Source organism: Danio aesculapii, chromosome 7 (genome assembly GCF_903798145.1).
Source record: "Danio aesculapii chromosome 7, fDanAes4.1, whole genome shotgun sequence".
Lineage (NCBI taxonomy): Eukaryota > Metazoa > Chordata > Actinopteri > Cypriniformes > Danionidae > Danio > Danio aesculapii.
In genome coordinates, this window is record NC_079441.1 from 56,940,962 (window position 1) to 56,962,978 (window position 22,017).

General features: G+C 45.4%; 1 protein-coding gene across 1 annotated transcript in view; it reads left to right on the plus strand.

Moving 5' to 3' along the window:
- The window catches only part of LOC130232381 (collagen alpha-1(XXV) chain), a 401,111-nt gene that overhangs the window by 228,276 nt on the left and 150,818 nt on the right, over nucleotides 1-22,017 (plus strand). Inside the window, exon 5 of the mRNA XM_056462242.1 lies at nucleotides 5,151-5,177. Coding sequence (XP_056318217.1) covers nucleotides 5,151-5,177 — 27 coding nt within the window. The remainder of the gene's footprint in view (nucleotides 1-5,150; nucleotides 5,178-22,017) is intronic.

Here is a 22,017-nt window from a genome sequence, read left to right on the forward strand (position 1 = left end):
AGAATCGATGTGCAGAAGTTTTATTAAAGGGTTTAGGCAGAGACATCAGTGAGTAAACAGGCGGAAAGTCGGCAACACATAAGCAGTCCAATCCAGTCAACAAACACAGGGGCAAATCCACACGATGTAGTGAGAGTGCAGGCAGAGGTTCAGTATAACAACAAGCAGTCCAAAACAGAGCAAGAGGGCAAAGACAGATAATGTACTTGATCAAGGCAGGCAGGGTCATACACAGGCAGGCAGTCATGAAAGTCTCTTGGAAAACGCTTGGTAGTGCAGGTAGACTGGCAATACTTCGCAAACAAGCATGGCCTTAGCTCGCACTAAAATACTACACAAACAGGAAGTGACTGCAGAGGGAGCGGAGCAGAGTCAGTAGTCAGGCGAGGGCTCCCTCTGTTGGCGTGGTGTTACAGAACCCCCCCTCTAGGAGCAACTCCTGGAGCTCGATGTGGAAGGGAGGAGTTCAGGAGATGGGATGGAGGGCCAGGACCATAGAGGAGAGGTGGTGCAGGACCATGAAGCCCACATAGTCCTGATTCGTGGAGCGGAGGCGGTCCTGGGCCGTGAAGCAGAGGCAGGCCTGAGCCATGGAGCAGAGGTGTACCTGAAACATGGAGCTGCGATGGGCCTGGTGTGTGGAGCTGCGGAGGGCCCGGAGTGTGAAGCTGTGGAGGGCCTCGAGCATGGAGCTGCAGAGGGCCTGGAGCGTGGGGCTGTGGAGGGCCTGGAGCGTGGAGCTGCGGAAGGCCTGATGAGTGGAGCTGAGATATGTCTGGAGGCTTTGGTTGAGCAGGCATAGACGTGCCATATACTCACAGTGAGTCAGGAGGCCCAAGCTTATGAAGTTCTGACAGTTCATTAAACCCCAGTGGGTCAGGAGGCTTAGGTTCAGGAGGCACTTACCATGTATTCAATCCCAGTGGGTCAGGAGGCTTGGGTTCAGGAGACACTGGCAGTTCCTTTAACTCCTGTGGGTGAGGAGACACTGGTAGTTCATTTAACACCAGTGGGTCAGGAGGCTTGGTTTCAGGAAACACGGGCAGTTCATTTAACTCCAGTGGGTAAGGAAGCTGGCTTCAGGAGACATGGGCAGTTCATTTAACTCCAGTGGGTTGGGAGGCTTTGGATCAGGAGTCACTGGCAGTTTGTATAACCCCAGTGAATCAGGGGACTTAGGTTCAAACAGTTTAGGCAGCTTTGGGAAGTCACATGGCTCTGGCAGCCATTCGTAGAACTTAGGTGGTAATTCTGGCCCTTTGTGGAACTCAGGTGACGGCTCTGGCCTTTCATGGGACTCAGGTGACTGCTCTGGTCTTTCGTGGGACTCTGGTGACTGCTCTGGCCTTTCATGGGACTCAAGTGGGTCTCGTACCTCTGGCCATTCGAGGATTTCAGAGGTGTCTGATGCCTGCCATTTGAGGAATTCAGAGGATCCTAGCGTCCGCGGTGGCTCAGGCGGTGGCCAGTCAGGAAGCTCAGACGGCAGCGGCCATTCAAAAAGCTCAGGCAGTGGCCATTCAGGAAGCTCAGGCAGCGGCCATTCAGGAAGCTCAGGCGGTGGTCATTGAGGAAGCTCAGGTGGTGGCGACCATTCAGGAAGCTCAGGCGGCGGCCATTCAGGAAGCTCAGGCGGCGATGGCGGCCATTCAGGAAGCTCAGGCGGGGGCCATTTTGGAAGCTCAGGCGGCGGCCATTCTGGAAGCTCAGGTGGCGGCGGCCATTCAGGCGGTGGCAGCAGCTCTGGCATCAGTGGCAGCAGTGGCTCTGGCAGCGGCTCTTGCAGCAGCTCTGGCAGTACTGGCGGCAGTGGCTCTGGCAGTGGCTCTGGCAGCTCTGTCGGCAGTGGCTCTGGCAGCGGCTCTAGCAGTACTGGCGGCAATGGCTCTGGCAGCGGCTCTGGCAGCTCTGGCAGTACTGGTGGCGGTGGCAGCTCTGGCAGCAATGGCTCTGGCAGCTCTGATGGTGGCAGCTCTGGTGGCACTGGTGGCAATCACTTTGGCAGCTCTGGCAGTAATGGCTCTGGCAGTGACTGAGGATCTGGCAGCTTTGGAGGATTTGGCAGCACTGGCAGTAACTGGAGATCTGGCAGCTCTGGAAGTAACTGAGGATCTTGCAGCTCTGGAGGATCTGAGATATGTCTGGAGGCTTTGGTTCAGCAGGCATAGACATGCCATATACTCACAGTGAGTCAGGAGGCCCAAGCTTATGAAGTCCTGACAGTTCATTAAACCCCAGTGGGTCAGGAGGCTTAGGTTCAGGAGGCACTTGCCATGTATTCAATCCCAGTGGGTCAGGAGGCTTGGGTTCAGGAGACACTGGCAGTTCCTTTAACTCCTGTGGGTCAGGAGACACTGGTAGTTCATTTAACACCAGTGGGTCAGGAGGCTTGGGTTATATGCAGAAGTTTTATTAAAGGGTTTAGTCAGAGACATCAATGAGTAAACAGTCGGAAAGTCGACAACACATAAGCAGTCCAATCCAGTCAACAAACACAGGGGCAAATCCAGACGACGTAGTGAGAGTGCAGGCAGAGGTTCAGTATAACAACAAACAGTCCAAAACAGAGCAAGAGGGCAAAGACAGATAACGTACTTGATCAAGGCAGGCAGGGTCATACACAGGCAGGCAGTCATGAAAGTCTCTTACGCTTGGTAGTGCAGATAGACTGGCAATACTTCGCAAACAAGCATGGCCTTAGCTCTCACTAAAATACTACACAAACAGGAAGTGACTGCAGAGGGAGCGGAGCTGAGTCAGTAGTCGGGCGAGGGCTCCCTCTGCTGGCGTGGTGTTACACTTACCCTCTGATTGCTCGATGGCTCCAACAGCGTGAGCTCCCACTGTGCTGACATACAACAACGTCCCATCTTATTGGCTGGCTCTAGCCAATAAACTGGCTTTGCTGCTCTTTTACTGGTATACATTTCCATAGAATTAATGACATTTAACAAAAATCTTTTCAGAGAATAGTTGAAATAAATCCTGAATAATAAAATAATCACTCTTTTGCACCTCAGTTCCGTTGGCTGCTGGCATTGTTCATTGGTCAGGCATCGGCCAATCAAACAGCTTTACACCTGCCCCGCCCCTCCCCCGTCCCGCGCTGCTCATGCCTCTGCATCTACAACTGCACAAATGAGTACTGCTACATAGATCGCAGAAGATGTGTAGCAAAAGTCAGAGCATGAGAGATTTGTAGTTGAACTGGCAAATCGGACCGGTTGTGAGTGCCGACCTGTGGTTGTACTGCGAAGATGCAATCAAATTTGCCATGCACACGTATGTCTGTCATTTTATATTAGTGAATGACATTTTTCAAATGCACAACCATTAATCCGCACCTTCGAATTCAAAACACAAGTTTGTTGATTATTGTGTGTGTGCGCAAATCGAAAGATTCAGCTGTTCACATCAGAGCTGTGAGTGTAAATTTCAACCAACACATACAAATATTATTATCACAAGTGCTCACATTTAGATTTGCAAGCTCTCGAGTTTTGCTACTGATTTACCTTCATACACCTGCTCCTGATTGTCTACATCCCCTCCAGAAACCTCAGTGTCGCCTTGTGGTACCATCACAGAGAGGCTCTAAGCCACTTACAAAAAATTTTTTATTCAATGTTCGCTGTTGAAATGATCTTCCCATTCCCACAAAGACTAACAAGTGTTCAGATGACAAATAAAAACTCATCTCTTCCATGATCATCTAAACCCATGTGAACACAGCTGAGATGATCATCAATGCCCCTCTCCCTTTTTCCTAGCATGGTGCTCCAGCAAAGCAGTATTCTGATAAACATTCCACCCATCCCTTCCACAGTCTCTTTTAACTTTTGTCATCAGGAAGGTTATCTATATAGTTTTAGAATTTGTAGTATATGTATAGTTAGATTACCACTCCGGTATGTTAATCATGTATAGGTTTAAAATAGCTCTTATGTCCAGTGTTGTGTTCATATTTATGATTATATTAATTTATATAGCCCCGTGGTCCTGTGAAACATGACATTTGTTCCACTGTATATCCAAGCGGATTGAAAATAAAGCCCAACTTGACTTGACTTGGAAACTTATTCCAAAGGTACTCTCATATATAGTTAAGTTGCTTATGATTAAAAGCTTTTTCCCTCCAGTAAGATTTACATAGACTGCTCAGATATGTGGCATACTTCCAGTCAGTTGCTGGTATTTTTTGGTGGTAGCAAATGTGCTGCAGCCACAAAACTATATGTCACATTTAATCAAAGATGCTATTGGCCTGTCCCTGCAGTGTTCCTTTAAATAAAATCTTTTGATGTGATGATGCAGTTGCCCTTCTATCTTGTCAGTAATACGACACGTAAGGTCAGCTGTCAAAACTATTTAAGTGATTTTGTATGCGTTAGACATTTAATTCTGGAGGCTTTCCCCCTAGGATTACCATATTATGCAGCATCTTGTTTCCTACTTAGGAAACCAGGGTTATGTGTGTAACTGAGACGTTTCCACATTTAATAATCATATGGAAAATATTCAGAAGTTTTTGTTTTATACTTTTTTCATTATCATTTTGGTTAATAATGCTCTGGTGTTGTGCAGCTTGGGATTCAATTAGCATAAGTGAATAGCTTAGGAGCAATGTCATAATGTTGACAACCTGTCTGTCTATTTTCTTTTTGGTCTCTAAACAGATGTAGCACATGGTTAAACTTAGGCCGCAAAGATAAATGAGTACACATAAATGAGTACACGCCTCAGAGATCTCTTTTTTAAATTAATATTTTCTATAAGATGCTTTAAAATAATATATTTGTGCATATACATAGATTAGTCTCTACCAAAGCCAAAACTCACATTATGAAGATTAATTTGTTGAAGAAAATTAAACACATTTATAAATAAAACAACTTGTTTGAATATAAATTTATTAGCTTATTATTCCTAGAGATGTTAGGTGACCAAACTCTTTTTTTAATGGACATAACTGTTTAATAAAACTGTTTTGTTTCAATGCACCAACAATTTTTAAATAAATTGTTGGCTACATTCACTGAGGGGGAAAAAGAGGGTGTGCTTATTTTTATGGTGAGCACTGTATACAGTTATATTATTGAACCTGGTTTAAATGTTTAATCTTTTTTTTTTCTTTCCATAATCTCCATTAGGGTCCCCCTGGCCCAAAAGGTGACAAGGTAAGAACCATTTCATCACTTCTAACAAGTACACTTCCACTACAACACAAAATAAAATATATATTCCCTAAAGTATACAGCTTTACAGAAAAACAGGCTTGTATTAAGTTATGCAAAGAGAAAAAATTGTGAAATTTTAAAACTGGATCCACAAGTTTAGATGTTCAGGCCTCTGTACACCCCAGTTACTGCCATCTATCATTTGATGTAAAGGTGACCACAAATCAAATGTTAACTACACCCTGAAGATATTTCAGCAGTCATTTGTCTCATCTAACAGTTTGAAGTGAAGACAAGTCCTCAAGCTATCAGTGCCTCCACATCCTGTGAAAATACAAGAAGATCTGGGTGAGGTCTTTTCCAGTGTTTGAGGAAAATTGCAGTTTCTGGAAATTAGGATCTCTTAATATGTGAAGCAGTATTTACTGCCAGAATTTAATCTGTATTTTTAATATTTCAAAAATCGTTTCCTGGGTAACCAAAGCATAACATGTTGATTCATATGAAAAGTTGTGTTATTTTTACTAGTGTGTTATGTTATTTTTCCTTGTAATTGTGCACCTTAACCCACCTTGGTACTTTCTCACTCAGTGTAAAGATTTTACAGATATTTCAAATATATTTGCATACATATCTTCATTTGTTTGTTCCATGAAGGCTTTCAATGTTATTTCAACATCAAGACACATTACTTCAGTGTTGTGCCATACAACTTAACGAGGCACATAGAAGTCTAAAACAAATGGAAAGAACATCAAGCAGACGTTGAGAATATTGGTTCCCCTTCGGATAGGGAACTCCAATGCTATGTGGAAACTTCCACTATGGGGGATTTTATCAGAAACCAATCATCTGAAAGAGCATAAAAACGGGCCAATGAAATGCCAATGAGTTGGCAGCGTCAGCGTGCACAGCTGGTGTCAATGACAATTAGTCATGCTATAAAGACGCAGCCAGTGCCATGCTCGACATCCTTTTCACTTTCAGAGCCTTTCACGAGCTTCTGAGAGAGTCATTGAGGGTTTCTCCAAGCTGTACTACACAGAGAGATGGAGATGCAGTTCTCCCGGTCCAGAGCGTGTATACGCATCGGCAGACGGTCGAGCTGGGTTCTTCGCCTTTGCCTGGCGTTCTTTAGGTCTGGTCCTTTAAGAGCGGCTGGTATAAGGAAGCAAGTTTCCTAAAAGGGCAACAGAGTCGAACAGCTTTTTTAAAAGCGTCTTTTTAAAAGCGTCTTTTTAAAGATGTCGTTCCGACCGTGCGTTTCTGGATGTGGTGGTTCCCTGTCCCCGATGATGGGCACAAGCACTGCGTGTCATGTCTGGGGGTCCAGCACGTCAATGCGGTGTTCGCAGGCAGTCCATGCCATCATTGCGACGTCATGTCTGTTGCGCAGCTAAGATCCAAGCGGCAACCTCCCGCTCTCCCTCGGGAAGCCAATACGGAAGTAACAGCTGCAACAACTGCAACAACTGCAATTCATCAAAATTCCGCTAGTCCTGGCTCCATAATAGAGCAAGTTGCAATTGAGCCCACTGTTAGAATGGCCAACTTTACAGCAGAAAAAAAGGTGTTTACAGCCTGGTACAAATAACGATTTTGGTTCATATAGCTATTATTACCCTCCATGACAACTGTGAGGGGGTGAATTTTTTTATAACTCATCCATTTCCTTTATTTTAGGTTATATTAAGTTTGCATAATTAAGGGCGTGGCCACTTTAGTGACAGCTAGGTCTCGCTGGTCGCCATCACGTCACCTCAGCTGAATCGGGCAGATTAGCCACTGATCTCAGCATATTCATCGTATTTTTGTTCTGTTTTATGTGGCTTTACACAGTCAGCTGCCTTTGGACTTATTTCTTACAATTATCAGATGATATGGGATGCTGTGTGCACTTAATTGTGCTCACAAACCGTTAATGTGGCCTCGTTTCCCATGTGAGTAAAGTTATATACTTGTATACCATCTCTATAAATGTATTTGTTTTATTTAAGATCATTTATCATTAATATTTTTCTTTAGACCCGTAAAGCACTCCAGAATCAGACAGATTGATTAGCTGTAGGCTCTAGAACAGTCATCTGAAGCTTTATCATACAGTGTTATGCTGGAGTTCATCAATAGTCTTGCATTTACTAACACACACTATATTTTAAGTGTTTGGAAGTAATTCGGGTTTTTCCTCCTGGAGAAAAACATCATAAGAACAATGCTTAGTGGCTCAATGTATTACTACAGTGTTTTTAAAATTCTAAACACTTTATTGATATAGTGTACAGCCAAGCACATGTGGTCAGAACACAAACGAGTCGCAGGTAATAGAGTATCAAGCGTTTCTCCCAAAGTAAAGTCTGTCTGCTAGGTCTAAGCAAAGTGCCAGCATGCGTCTGTAGCTCCGCTCACTCTCCCCCTTTTTGCCCTTGTTTGGTATCCCGCCATGGGTGCGATGACGCGCGAACAAAATGGCGACGGTTGGCCGCGCCTACTTGTAGCTTCTTTTGCAGTGTTCAGAAACCTATGGGTGACGTTACGGATACTCTGTCCATATATTTTACAGTCTATGCTAAGATCGCGGTTCACCCTTGCAAAAGGGCGACCCACCCCAGTTGTCCCGCGCTCTACGGTTTGCACTCGAGCAGATCTGAGGGTCACAGTAGGAGTAAATCCGCCACCCTCGGGCTCGCGGACCTCCCACTCCTCAGCGCACTCTATCCAAGCTTCGAGCGAGAGAAGCGCTCCATCCTTAGGGATGGTCGCCCTCTCGCTTGATGACACAGAGGACCAGATGTCCAACATTGCATCGGAGGGTGGGCTATCATTATCCGACGAGGATCCGGACCCGCTCCCTCCCTCTGGGATGGCGAGCGCGGTCCCGGATCCAGAAGCGGATATGTTGGCCTTGCTTTCCCGGGCTGCTTCGGCCGTGGGGTTGGAGATAATTTATCCCCCAGCTCCGCGGCTAGACCGACTAGATGGGTGCTACGTGGAGGATACTAAGAAGGCGAAGCCTTCTAGACCTCCCGTCCCCTTCTTCCCGGAAGTGCACAGTAGGCTCACGCAATCGTGAAGGGCACCTTTCTCTGCCCGATCTGCGTGCGCCTCCTCCCTCACCACTCTCGATGGTGGAGCAGCCAGGGGGTATGAGGCGATTCCCCAGATCGAGCGTGCCATTGCGGTCAATTTATGTCCGCGTGGCGCCTTCTCCTGGCAGGGTCTGCTTCAGCTCCCGTCCAAAGCATGCAGGTTATCTGCCTCCCTCTGAGCCAGAGCCTACAGAGCTGCGGGCCAGGCTGCTTCTGCCTTGCACGCTATGGCCACCTACTAGCGCTACTAAGCGCAGGCGCTGGCCCAGCTGCACGAGGGTGGTTCCGACCCAGGCCTGCTCCATGAGCTCCGCACCGCAACTGACTATGCTCTGCGTACCACCAAGTCAGCTGCGTGTGCCCTGGGAAGGTCGATGGCCACACTAGTGGTCCAGGAACGCCACCTCTGGCTTAACCTGGCAGATATGAGCGAAGTTGACAAAGCTTGCTTTCTCAGCTCGCTCATATCCCAGGCTGGCCTGTTCGGCAACACCGTGGGTGAATTCACCCAGGAATTCATCGCGGTGAAGGAGCAGTCGGATGCGATGGGCAAAATCATCTACCGGCGGGAACGTAAGACCGCTCCCCCCGCCGATCCATCCACCTCCGCTGCTTCTCACCGAGGGCGCCCGCCTGTGGCTTCAAGATCTGCTCCGGTGCTCTCGCCCGTGCCTCCGGCCAAGCGGCCGCACCGAGCACCCCGCAGGCATCCAGCGCCCCTGCCCCAGGTGTCCTTTCTCTTCCACTCTCAGCCCCTCTTCTGGAGTTTGGGTGCGAGACGAGAGCGAGCCTCACGTGTCCTGCTCTCCCATGGGACCCCAGCGCTCCCCGGGCAAGCCCACTTGCTCCACGCTGCCCCGCCGCTGGCATGTCACATCTACATCCACACCTACATCCGCCCCTGTCTTGTGAGAAGAGATTGCTGTCCTCCTGGCGAAGGATGCAATCGAGCCGGTCCCTCCAGCCGAGATGGAGAGCGGGTTTTACAGCCCGTACTTCATCGTGCCCAAAAAGAGCGGTGGGCTACGGCCAATCCTAGATCTGCACGTTTTGAACCACTGCCTTCACAGGCTGCGCTTCAGAATGCTCACGCAGAAGCGCATCATCCTATGCGTTCGTCCTCGGGATTGGTTTGCACTGTCACTGACTGTCACTGTTGTGTGTCCCCACGCCCTCACCCCCTGCCCATCCAGGCATGTTGTCGTTTCGACAGATGCTTCCAGTACGGGTTGGGGGGCTGTGTGTTGCGGGCATGCTGCCGCGGACCTGTGGAAGGGAACCCAGCTGCATTGGCATATCAACTGCCAGGAGCTGTTGGCAGTGTTTCTCGCTCTGCGCCGCTTTTTACCGGTGCTGAGGGGGCAACACGTGCTGGTCAGGACGGACAGCACGGCGACGGTAGCGTATATCAACCATATGGGGGGCTATACGCTCCCGCCACATGTCTCAGCTCGCTCGCCGTCTGCTCTTCTGGAGTCATATGCGGCTGAAATCGCTGCTTGCTGTTCACATTCCGGGTGAGCTCAATCGTGCGGCCGACGGGCTCACACGGCAGCTCCTTACCCCGGGCGAATGGCGACTCCACGCCGAGTCTGTCCAGCTGATATGGGCGCGCTTCGGGGAAGCCCAGGTCGACCTGTTTGCTTCCGCCGAGAACGCTCATAAGCAGTGTTTTTTTTCCCTGACCGAGGGCTCCCTCAGCACGGATGCACTGGCCCACAGCTGGCCTCGGGGCATGCGCAAATATGCGTTACCCCCAGTGAGCCCACTCGCGCAGTTACTGTGCAAGGTCAGGGAGGACGAGGAACAGGTCTTGCTAGTTGCGCCTCTCTGGCCCAACCGGACCTGGATATCATAACTTTTCCTCCTCGCGACGGCCCCCCCCCCCGGCGGGTCCCTTTGAGAGAGGACCTACTCTATCAGGGACAGGCCACCATCTGGCACCCTCGCCCAGATCTGTGGAACCTCCACGTGTGGTCCATAGACGCGTCGAGGAAGACTTAGGTAACCTACCGTAGGCGGTGGTTAATACCATCACTCAGGCTAGAGCACCCTCTACGAGGCATGCCTACGCCCTGAAGTGGAGTCTATTCACTGAATGGTGCGCTTCTCGCTGAGAAGACCCACGATCTTGCCAGATCAGTGTTGTGCTTTCTTTCCTTCAGGACAGGTTGGAGCGAAGGCTGTCGCCCTCCACACTGAAGGTTTACGTGGCCGCCATCTCCGCTCATTATGATGCGGTGGATGGCGGCACCGTGGGGAGGCATAACCTCATCATCCGGTTCCTCAGAGGTGTGAGGCGGATGTTTCCACCCCGCCCCCTCTCATGCCCTCTTGGGATCTGGCGGTAGTGCTAACGAGCCCTTCGAGCCACTCGACTCAGTATCCTTGAGATTTCTGTCCTTGAAGACAGCTCTGCTGGTCACGTTGGCATCGATTAAGAGGGTTGGGGACCTGGAGTCATTTTTGGTCAGTGACTCGTGCCTGGAATTCGGGCCGGCCTACTCTCACGTTGTCCTGAGACCCTGGCCCGGCTATGTGCCCAAGGTTCATACCACGCTGTTTAAGGATCAGGTAGTGAGCCTGCAAGCGCTGCCCGCGGAGGAGGCAGACCCAGCACTTTCATTGTTGTGTCCCATTCGCGCTTTGCGAATATATGTGGACTGCACTCAGAGCTTCAGATCCTCTGACCAGCTCTTTGTTTGTAACGGTGGTCAGCAGAAGGGAAGTGCCGTATCTAAACAGAGGTTGGCCCACTGGATAGTGGATGCCATCTCCCTCGCTTATCAGAGCCAGGGTGAGCTGTGTTCCCTGGGGGTGAGAGCGCACTCCACTCGGAGCATCGCATCCTCCAATTGTAGAGCTGCGGGTTGGGTGACATGCAATACATTTGCAAGGTTTTACAATCTGCGAGTGGAGCCAGTTTCCTCAAGGGTATTAGGTAACCCTTGGTGATTGAGGAAACGATTCAGTTGAGGTGTCGAAACACACTTGCTGCGCCATTCTCCCTAACCCGGAGATACGTGCGCTTTTTCAGCTTTGTCAGCTCTGTTCCCCATTTGGCGGACCCTGCAGAGTTCCTCCGAGGCCCCCGGCATCTGACTCAGCAGAGGAGTCAGGTGTTGGCCTGTTACGTTGTTGGCATGCCCGCTGGTCAGCCCGCGTTCTGGGTATAGGTGCCTGCTATGCGTGATCCCTGCTGGCAATCCCATATGCTCACTCAGCCACGGTTTAGTACCCCCTTCTAGGCGGGCTCATGTCTTCCCTCCCCGCTAACCATCCTTATGCACGGACTCCCCATCTCTGGGCTAGTCCACAGGTTATCACCAGGTCTTTCCTCTGGGTAGCAGGTGAGCTCCACAGCGTCCTCCCTATCTGGACTGAATGCTTTCCCAACGTACTGTCGTATTAAAACCTATTTTACTGGGTTATTGTGACTCCCCGAAAAATATAACTGTTCCTGAACAGGTAGGTCAGGTAAGTAAGGGCCAGGGGACACGTTGGAAGACTGTGTCTCGGGGCGTTATAGGTGCGCTCGCTCTACTGCGTGGCACACCCTTCGCCAGGGACGCAGTAAGGTTCTTTCTTTGTGCCGTTTTCCATAGATTTCCCCATAGTGGAAGTTTCCACATATCATTGGAGTTCCCCATCCGAAGGGGAATGTTAAGGGTACTAAAGTAACCCTTCGTTCCCTGAGGGGGGAACGGAAATGCCATGTTCCTTCGCCACAACGATTGTTCCACACAACAAGCTGTTGAGCGTGAAAGTCTCTTCAGCTAGAAAAGGATGTCGAGCATGGCACTGGCTGCGTCTTTATAGCATGACTGATGGTCATTGACGCCAGCTGTGCATGCTGACACTGCCAACTTATTGGCATTTCATTGGCCCGGTTTTATACTGTTTCAGATGATTGGTTTCTGACGAAATCCCCCATAGTGGAAGTTTCCACATAGCATTTCCGTTCCATCCCTCGGGGAACGAAGGGTTACTTCAGTAATCGTAACATTCTCATTCACTAACTATGTGTACACACATTTATGTGTGAAATATGCGTACAGACAATTTCAAGAAAAAAAATCATGATTCATCAAAACTTTCATAATAAAATGTATGCTAAATCTAATTTCGAGAACAACTTAAACCATACATAAACAACAAATATGGTGTCATAAACATGTACAAAGAACCCTATTTATAATTATATGTATATTATAATTATAATATATATATATATATATATATATATATATATATATATATATATATATATATATATATATATATATTTATTTATTTATCACAGTATATGTTAACACTTTATAATAACTGCACACTACGAATCATTTATTAATTTCTGTGTGCAGTTTGCATGTTCTCCCCATGTTAGCATGGGTTTCCTTCGGGTGCTTCGGTTTCCCTCCAGAGTCCAAAGTCCTGCGATATAGGTGAATTGGATGAACTAAACTGCCCACATTGTATGAGTGTGTGTGAATGCAAGAGTGTGTGGAAATAAAGAGCAAGGAAAATAATTAACGTAGCTGCTGTTCATAAACAAAGAACTGTCACGGTTGCAGGTTTGTGCGCTTTCCGGAGTATCTGTTTTGTCACATGGGTTTGTGTTGTTTGTTTTTCCACGTGTATTTGTTTGGTCACGTGTTATGACGGCACTCAGCTGTTTGATTGATCACCAGCTGAGGTTCATTACGGAGCCTATATCTGGGCTACGTTTCTATGTCTCTATGTCAGTTCGTTGTGTTTGCTTATGTGTATCTGTGTTGTGCTCAGGACTAGAAGAGTGACTGCTGGTATTGGTTTCGTCCCTCTGTTCCTGCCCCAGAGTTCCAGTGTCCTCACCTTTTTGTAGCCCTGTTGGCTTATTTTCACTGTTACCATTAAATATCTCACTTGCATTTGGATCCATATTTGTACTCTTATTTCACACGTGACAAGAACAAACAAAGAAAACAGTAGTATTTGTAAAACAAAAAATAAAGTGCCTGGTGTATTAAGACATGAAAGGTGTGTCCTATGACAATGTGTCATTTGTCAAGCCTACTCACCTGCATGGTGCACACTCACACATCAGTTTATGATGCATAGTGTATGCTTTACTAAAAAGATAGTTCTTTAATCTTTTTTTAACAGAGAGTGTGTTTGAGCCTCAGACATTATCAGTAAGGCTATTGCAGAGTTTAGGAGCCATATATGGAAAGGCTCAACCTCCTTTAGTGGACTTGGCTATTCTGGGTACTACCAGAAGCCCTGAGTTTTGAAATCTTAAAGACCGTGTTGGATTGTAGTGATACAGAAGGTTGGCTAGATAAATGGAAACTAGACTATTTAAAACTGTATAATTAAAAAGCTATATAATGAATACATAATTTAACAGGCAACCTGTGTAAGGAAGAATTGAGGTGAAATGGTTATTTCAGGGAAGTTAAGGGAAGTTAAGGAGAATTACTTACATTATTTATTAAATTACACATTAAAATGTATTTTTTTTATGTCTACCCTTATCCTTACCCCAACCATGAACCCAACCTCTTACAGTAATATAAAAATATGAATTTTGTTGTACAGTGTCACAAAAAGTATTCTATATTTATGTAAGTATAGGTGCAAATGGTCATGAAAGTCTGTCAAGTGCATTTAGATACAAAAGCAAGTGATTTTTTTTTCTCTACACACATGCATGTTTGAACAGTTGTTGTCAGCTGCACCGGCTGTTATGATGGACCACCAGTCAGTGCTGCATTTTGATAAAAGATATTTCAGTTTAGAAGCTTACCACATTTTTGCACCGTTACAAATTTTCTGTTTTTAGGAGAGGGTTGGGCTCAACTTTCCATTACCAAACAGTGACCTTTAAACCTAATAAAGGTTTGTACCCAACCTTGATTTCAGTGTACTATTACATCCCGAATATATTGACATTATTAATGCAGATATTCATGCCTAACAAATGAGCTCCACACAGGAAATTCATTCAAGAATCTCTGGGATACTTGCACTGTAATAAAACAAATAACTGTAAAAATCCATCCATCCATCCACCCACCCACCTATCCACTTCCACTTTTCCAGGGCCAGATAGAGGAGCCAAAAGATATAGTCCCACCAGCATGTCCTGGGTCTTCACCGAGGCCTCCTCCTGGTGGGACATGCATGGAACACCTCCCTAGGTAGGCATCCAGGAGGCATCTGAAACAGATGTGCGAGCCACCTCAGCTGACTTCTCTCGATCTACTCCGAGCTCCACCCAGATGACAGATATCTCCCTATCTATAAGGGTACACCCTGCCACCCTGCCACCCTGCGAAGGAAACTCATTGTGACCACCTTTATCTGAGATCTAGCCCTTTTGGCCCAAAGCTCATGACCATAGGTGAGAGTAGGAACGAAGACTGACCGGTATATAGAGAGCTTTGCCTTTTGCCTTAGCTCCTTCTTTACACAACGGACTGGTACTTTGACCAAATTTCTGCTGCCGCTGCACCAATCCGCCTGTCAATCTCACGTTCCATCCTTCCCTCACTAGTGAACAAAAACTCCAAGACACTAGTACTCCTCTACTAGGGACAAGGACTTGGCAAGCCACCTTTATCTGGTGGAGCACCATGGCCTTGGACTTGGAGGAGCTGATTCTCATCCCAGCCGTGTCACACTCGGCAGCAAACCACCCCAATGCATGCTTAATGTCTATGTCCGATAAAGCCAAAAGAGCAATATCTGCTAATAACAGAGATGAAATCCTGTGCTCCCCAAACCAGACCCCCTTTGACCCAAGGCTGCGTATAGAAATTCTGTTCATAAAAATTATAGACAATTGGAAGCAAGTCTGACTTTATGCTGGCAATGTGAACCAAACTCCTGCTCTTTTCATAGAGGGACCAGACAGCCCTTAACAGAGCGCCTCTGACCCCATACCCCCAGAGCACCTCCCACAGAATGCCATGAGGGACATGGTCCAATGTCTTCTCCAAGTCCACAAAACACACGTAGACTGGTTGGCCACACTTCTATGAACCCTCAAGCACCCTGGTGGTGGTATAGAGCTAGTCTAGTTTACCACGGCCAGGACGAAAACCGCATTGTGCCTCCTGGATCATAGGTCCGACCATCAGCCAGATCGTCCTCTCCAGTACCCTGGCATAGACTTTCCCTGGGGGGCTAAGGAGTGTGATCCCCCCCTATAGGCAGAACACACCCTCTGGTCCCCCTTATTGAAAGTGACAACCACCACCCCAGTTGCCTAGTCCAGACGTACTGTCCCCAACCTTCATGCGATATTGTAGAGATGTGTTAGCCATGACAACCCCACACCATCCAGAGACCTGAGATAGAATGGGTATATCTCATCCACCCCCACTGCTTTGCCACTGAGGAGCTTGCAAACTACCTCAATGACCTCAGCTTGGCTGATGGGTGAGTCCACCCCTGCACCCCCGGTCTCTGCTGCCTCAATGCAAGACATGTCAGTGGGTTTGACTGTAAAAAAAAATGTCTGTTATTGCAGCCGGGGCCCCACTCTGGAGCCAGGTCTGGGGTTAGGGCTCATATGTGATCGCCTGTGGCTGGGCTCAGATCGTAGGAGTAACGTGGGACCATCCTCCTGCAGGCCCACCACCTGCAGGGGAGCTGTAAGGGACTGGTGCATTGTGGAACAGGTAGTGGTCGAACGTTAGTGTCACCAGCTCGGTCCCAGTCATTCCCCTCACTGGCCAGCAGAGGTCTCTCTCACCGGACTTTTAGCACTACATCCCCCAGAAGCCCCGTATGTGTCACTGATTGAGCTACACCTGACTCTCATCACACACACACACATATAAGCAGCACAAACGCTCACTCCATTGCGAAGTCTTGTTTGCCCAGTCAACATTACCGAGCGTTTTCTACATATCTACTACCTGATCTCCTGTTGCTGACCCGGACTGCTCTCAACCTTTTTTTCCTTGCTGCCTGCCTTGAGCCTCTGCTTTCCTCTCCGTTTCTGAGTTACGCCGCCAGCCCTGATTTATGCCTGTTCCAACGACCAACGAGTGTTATCCACCTACCTATCGAAGCCTTATGCTTGATCTTCATGTGAGTGTCTCTAACAGCACTTGGTGTATGTTACTGATTCAATTGTGTTTAATAAACATACTGCAGATGGATCCCTCTGTGTCAGCCTCCTCGTTACAGTTAGGACCACAACAACCCAATTGTTGGGCACAGAAAATAGCTCTTAGGACTGTAAAAACAATGTAATAATAAAACAAACAACCATTTAATGAAACAATTTCAAAAGTTTGTTGACGTGATTTTTTTTTTTACACAACAAATAAAAATTAACAAAAAGCAAAAGTAGACTTTTCATGCTTGGTTTGTGAAATGAAAATTATTAATAGGCTACACATCTCAGTATCTGCTATCCTAAACATGGCTATAGAGTTCATTGGATTCAACCTACTTTGAAATAATACCTTTGCCTTGATGTAGGCCTACTGATAAATTCATCTTCCTGACTCACAAACAACATATTCATTACTATCCAATTATATTGCAGTTAATTAAAATAATAAAAAAAAAAACATTTTCTCCAATATTTCCTTTCACATGAGCAGAATGAAAAAAAGCCCATGCATATTTAACAAGCCTTTGTGAAAGGGCAAAAACATATGTCATGAATAAACATCTAAAACAAGCAGACTTGGAAGAAGTATGTTAGGTTACATTAGGCTAAAATTATTAAGACATAACATAACAAATATAACAAGACAATTTTTTCGCGAATTGATTTCATTTTTGTGGTTGTGCTCCAGTTCAGTATCCAAAGTAAGGTATGAAGTTACCTGAGCACTAGTAATTTATTGCTTTGTCTTGTATGGACAAACATTACGAGGTTTCCAGAGATGGCTAAAAAGTACACACATCCTTTACCCAAGTAAGAGTAAAGATACTTGTGTTTAAAATGACTCTGGTAAAGTTGAAGTACTTACTACACCTTTGTAGTGAAGTAAAAGTAAAAATGCACTTGAGTAAAAAAGTCTATTACTACTAGTTGTTTTAGTTTTGTGCTGGTAACTAGACTTCACATCATATATATACTGATTTATATTTTGATTTATTAATGTTGTAATTTGTATTAAACTACTCAGCATGTAGTTTTACAGATATTAAGTCAAGAACAGCTGTCATTCATATCCATACACTCAAATAATAATTATGTATATTTTTAGAAATAATAAATGTCTTAAATTTAACACACAATTTTGTCCAAAACATTTGTAATTTTTTTATTTTGCTAAAATAAATAGTCACTTTGTTTGTCTGAGATAATTAGTCTACTAAAATGTGTATATTCCATACAAAGTATGAAGCTGATCACGAGATTCGCGGTGTGCTTGCAGCATACATTTAACTGGGTGCATCTGGAAGGCGCAAGCACATCACACCGCTTGGACGCACAAGCTGCACACCTCTATTGGAAATAACGAACTTCGCACAAACTCTAGAAAAGACACCATATGCAAACGGCCCCTAAAAGACCACCATCATTTGCAATTTCTAGAAGTTGATCTTCTTGCACAGACATGGTGAAATTCACCTGGTTTGTTGACAAATGGGTTGAGGATCTATTCCTTGGCAGTTTTACGGGTCTGTCAGTGGGCCTTTTCCTCTAAGCAAATAAACTTTCCAAAGTTGTCTGTTTCTTACTCATTTTGCTGCTTGTGAGTTAAATTTGGGTGTATAAATTTGAGATATAAGCGAGAGAATACTAAACAAAAAAATTCAACATAAAAAATAGATTGTTCAGACTCAGATAATAAATAAAGCGGAAATAATAAATTATTTCTTTTGTGGCCTGATACCAATTGATCCACGGACCAGTACTGATCCGTGGCCTGCTGGTTGAGGACCACTGCTCTATTGAATTGACATATGGTGACTGTGGAGGCCATTTGAGTACCTTTTTTCTTCTTCCAGCAGTGCTACGGCCCTTGTAGAGCCTTTGCCTTTTTAACCACTCCCCTCCAGCCTTCTCAATCCAATGCTCGATTTCTCCAAGCCTGCACTCCTAGGAAATGTAGATCTTCTTCTACGTCATCATACCACCTCTTCTGTTGCCTGCCAGAATGTTTCCTTCCTTCCGGCTTTAGCTTGTACACTTTCATAACAGCTCTTTATTCGGGCAATCTCTCTAAGTGGCCCAGCCATTTTAACTGGTTCCCCTTTATTTCTGTACCCAGGCCTGGCTCACCATACAGTACAGGTCTGCCACTTCTACATTACTCCTTATCCACCATTCACCTTGGTCACAGACCAAGATCTTTCTTGCACGCATTGAGATGTACAGTGTATCCGGAAAGTTTTCATAGCGCTTCACTTTTCCCATATGTTTTTATGTTACAGCCTTATTCCAAAATGCATTAAATTAATTTATCCTTAAAATTCTACACACAATACGCCATAATGAAAATAGATTTTTTTAAATTGTTGCAAATTTGTTAAAAAAAAATAAACCTGAAAAATCACATCTACATAAGTATTCACAGCCTTTGCTTAATACTTTATTGATGCACTTTTGACAGCAATTACAGCCTCAAGTTTTTTTGAATATGATGCCACAAGCTTGGCACATCTGCCTTTTGGAATGTTTGCCCATACCTCTCAAGCTCTATCAGGTTGGATGGGAAGCAACAGTGTACAACCATTTTCAGATCTCTTCAGAAATGTTCAATAGGATTTAGGTCTGGGCTCTGGCTGGGCCACTCAAAGACATTCACTGAGTTGTTGTAAAGCCACTCCATTGATATTTTGGCTGTGTGCTTTGCTTTATTGTCCTGCTGGAAGATGAATCGTCGCCCCAGTCTGAGGTCAAGAGCACTCTGAAGCAGGTTTTTATTCAGGATGTCTCTGTACATTGCTGCATTCATCTTTCCCTCTATCCTGACTAGTCATCCAGTTCCTGCTGCTGAAAAACATCCCCACATCATGATGCTGCCACCACCATGCTTAACTGTAGAGATGGTATTAGCCTGGTGATGAGCGGTGCCTGTTTTTCTCCAAATGTAACACAAGACATTCACTTCAAATGGTTAAATGTTAGTCTCATCAAACCAGAGAATTTTGTTTATTAGGGTCTGAGACTCCTTCAGATGCCTTTTTGCAAATTCCAGGCGGGAAGTGGCTTCCGTCTTGCCACTCTACCATACAGGTCTGATTGGTGGATTGCTGCACAGATGGTTGTCCTTCTGTAAGGTTCTCCTCTCTCCAGAGAAGAACGCTGGAGCTCAGACAGAGTGACCATTGGGTTATTGATCATCTCCCTGACTAAGGCCCTTCTCCCCTCATCACTCAGCTTAGATGGCCAGCCTGCTCTAGGAAGAGTCCTGGTGGTTCCAAACATCTTCCACTTACGGATGATGGAGGCCACTGTGCTCATTGGAACTTTCAGAGCTACAGAAATTTTTCTGTAACCTTCCCCAGCCTTGTGCCTTGATCCTGTCTCAGAGGTCTACAGACAATTCCTTTGTCTTTATGCTTGGTTTGTGCTTTGACATGGACTGTCAACCCTGGAACCTTATATAGACCAGTGTATGCCTTTTCAAATCATGTCCAATCAACTGAATTTACCGCAGGTAAACTTCAGTTAGGCTGCTGAAACATCTCAAGAATGATCAGTGGAAACAGAATGTATCTGAGCTCAATTTAGAGTACATGCAATTTTTCATTTTTTCAACTTTTAATAAATTGGCATTTATTTATTACAACTATTTTCACATTGTCATTATGGGGTATTGTGTGTAGAATTTTGAGATAAATAAATTTAATTCATTTTGGAATAAGGCTGTAACATAAAAAATGAGGAAAAAGTGAAGCGCTTTGTATACTTTCTGGATGCACTAGTACATCCTGAGCTTTTAAAACCCATGTTTCTCTGGCATACATTACCACTGGTCACAATGCTGTATGGTGTAGCCTCTGTTTGCTCATGTGACGTATTTGTAGAGCACGTGGGTGGGTTATTGCACTATGTATTTGAAGAGAGGGGGGCAGTGGAGTGCGCAGCGACATATGCGACAGGTAGGAGAGAGAGGGGTGCACAACATTTTTGCAGGGGGCAGGAAGGGGCTGCGTCCCACGTGTGTCTTTTTTTTTAAGTAAAAAAAACATTAGTGTTCGATTTGGGACGACACTACATACATATACTATGCTGTTGAGTGTGAAAGTGCATAAGTGCATAGTGTATAGTGTGCCATTTGGGAAGCAGCTTGTGTGTGGGAAGCACTTGTGTGATATGACAGGGTATAGATGAGGCCTTTCTCTCTGAGATGACTGGATCAGATGAAATTAACAGTTTGCTTTTGCGAAGCATTTTTACTAGTTGTTCACCACCATTTTTAAGCAGTTCCACAGTAATCAGATCTTCTCCTGGGGATCCATGACTCTTGACATGACAGATTGACATAACAGCTTCTTCCACCTCTGGAAGGCTTGGTTCTGGCATTTCCCTTTTCATAAACAGCTGTTGTTTGCTGGTTCTCACTTAGCCCGCTCTGACTGCTACGATTCAGCAGCTCTTTGAACCATTCTCACCATCTGCCTAATACCATAGTGGCATCTGCTACTAGATTGCCATCCTTTCCTGTGATCATTATAGTTGGCTTGAAAACACTTCTTTTCTTCCTTTATTCATCCGTACTTAGCTCTAACTTCTCTTCGTTCCACCATGTCCTCTATTTCTTTGACCTGCTTGCTCTTCCTCTCTCTCTTCTCCTGCAGGTGTGTGTGTGGAGTTTGTCCATGCTCTTGCAAAATCATGATAGTTGCTCCTGTTTTTTCTCTGCAACATTTTTTTCAATGCATCATTTCTCGCTTGAATTGTTTCTGCACGTTTTTGATCAAACCAGTGCTGCCTTAATTCTGATCTTTTGAAAACAACAATTTCTTGCGCAGCTGATAGAATAGAACTCTTTATGGCTGCTCAGTCTCCTTCAATTGTTCCATCACTTTGGGGGGTTCTTTAATTGAGTTCACTGTTTATCTGTTTATAGCAAATTCAGTTCTTATTTCCGCATTCTGTTACTTTAGATATCAAATCTGCATGCTTTTGGATTGTTCTTCATACTTATGTAGGCTATTCTTTGTCTGTATTTCATCATTAACAGGTAGTGATCCAAATCTACATCTGCACCCCGGAAGCTTCACACATTCATAATATCTGCCACATGCCTTTGTTCAATCCACATATGATCATTTTAGTTCTGGCTATTACCATCTGGAGACACCCAGTTAGCCTTATAAATATCCTTTCGTGGGAAATATGTGCTTGCCAATGTCATCTTCTTGTTTACAGCAAAGTGAACCAATCTGTTCCCATTATCGATGGATTCAGCTTGTAGGCTTTTTTTCCCCTATTGTTGGTCTATGTATATCCTCTCTTCTAACCTTCGCGTTTAAGTCACCAATTACTATTTTAACATCATGCTTGGCAGATTTGTCATATAATATTTAAAGATTATCATAGAATTGGTCTATAGCATTCTCGTCAGCTTCATAAGTGTAATGTTGAAGAAACTACATTTAATTCTGTGCACATTTGTTCATCTCCAGCTTTAAAATCTAATACATTGCCCATTAGGTCGTTACATACTGTAAACGCACTTCTGAAGGTATGGGTTGTATTTCTGCTTTAGAAAACAGTATAGTCCTTCATTTAAAGGATGTCAGATGCCTTCCAACTTATCTCCTGAAGAGCCGCCACATCAACT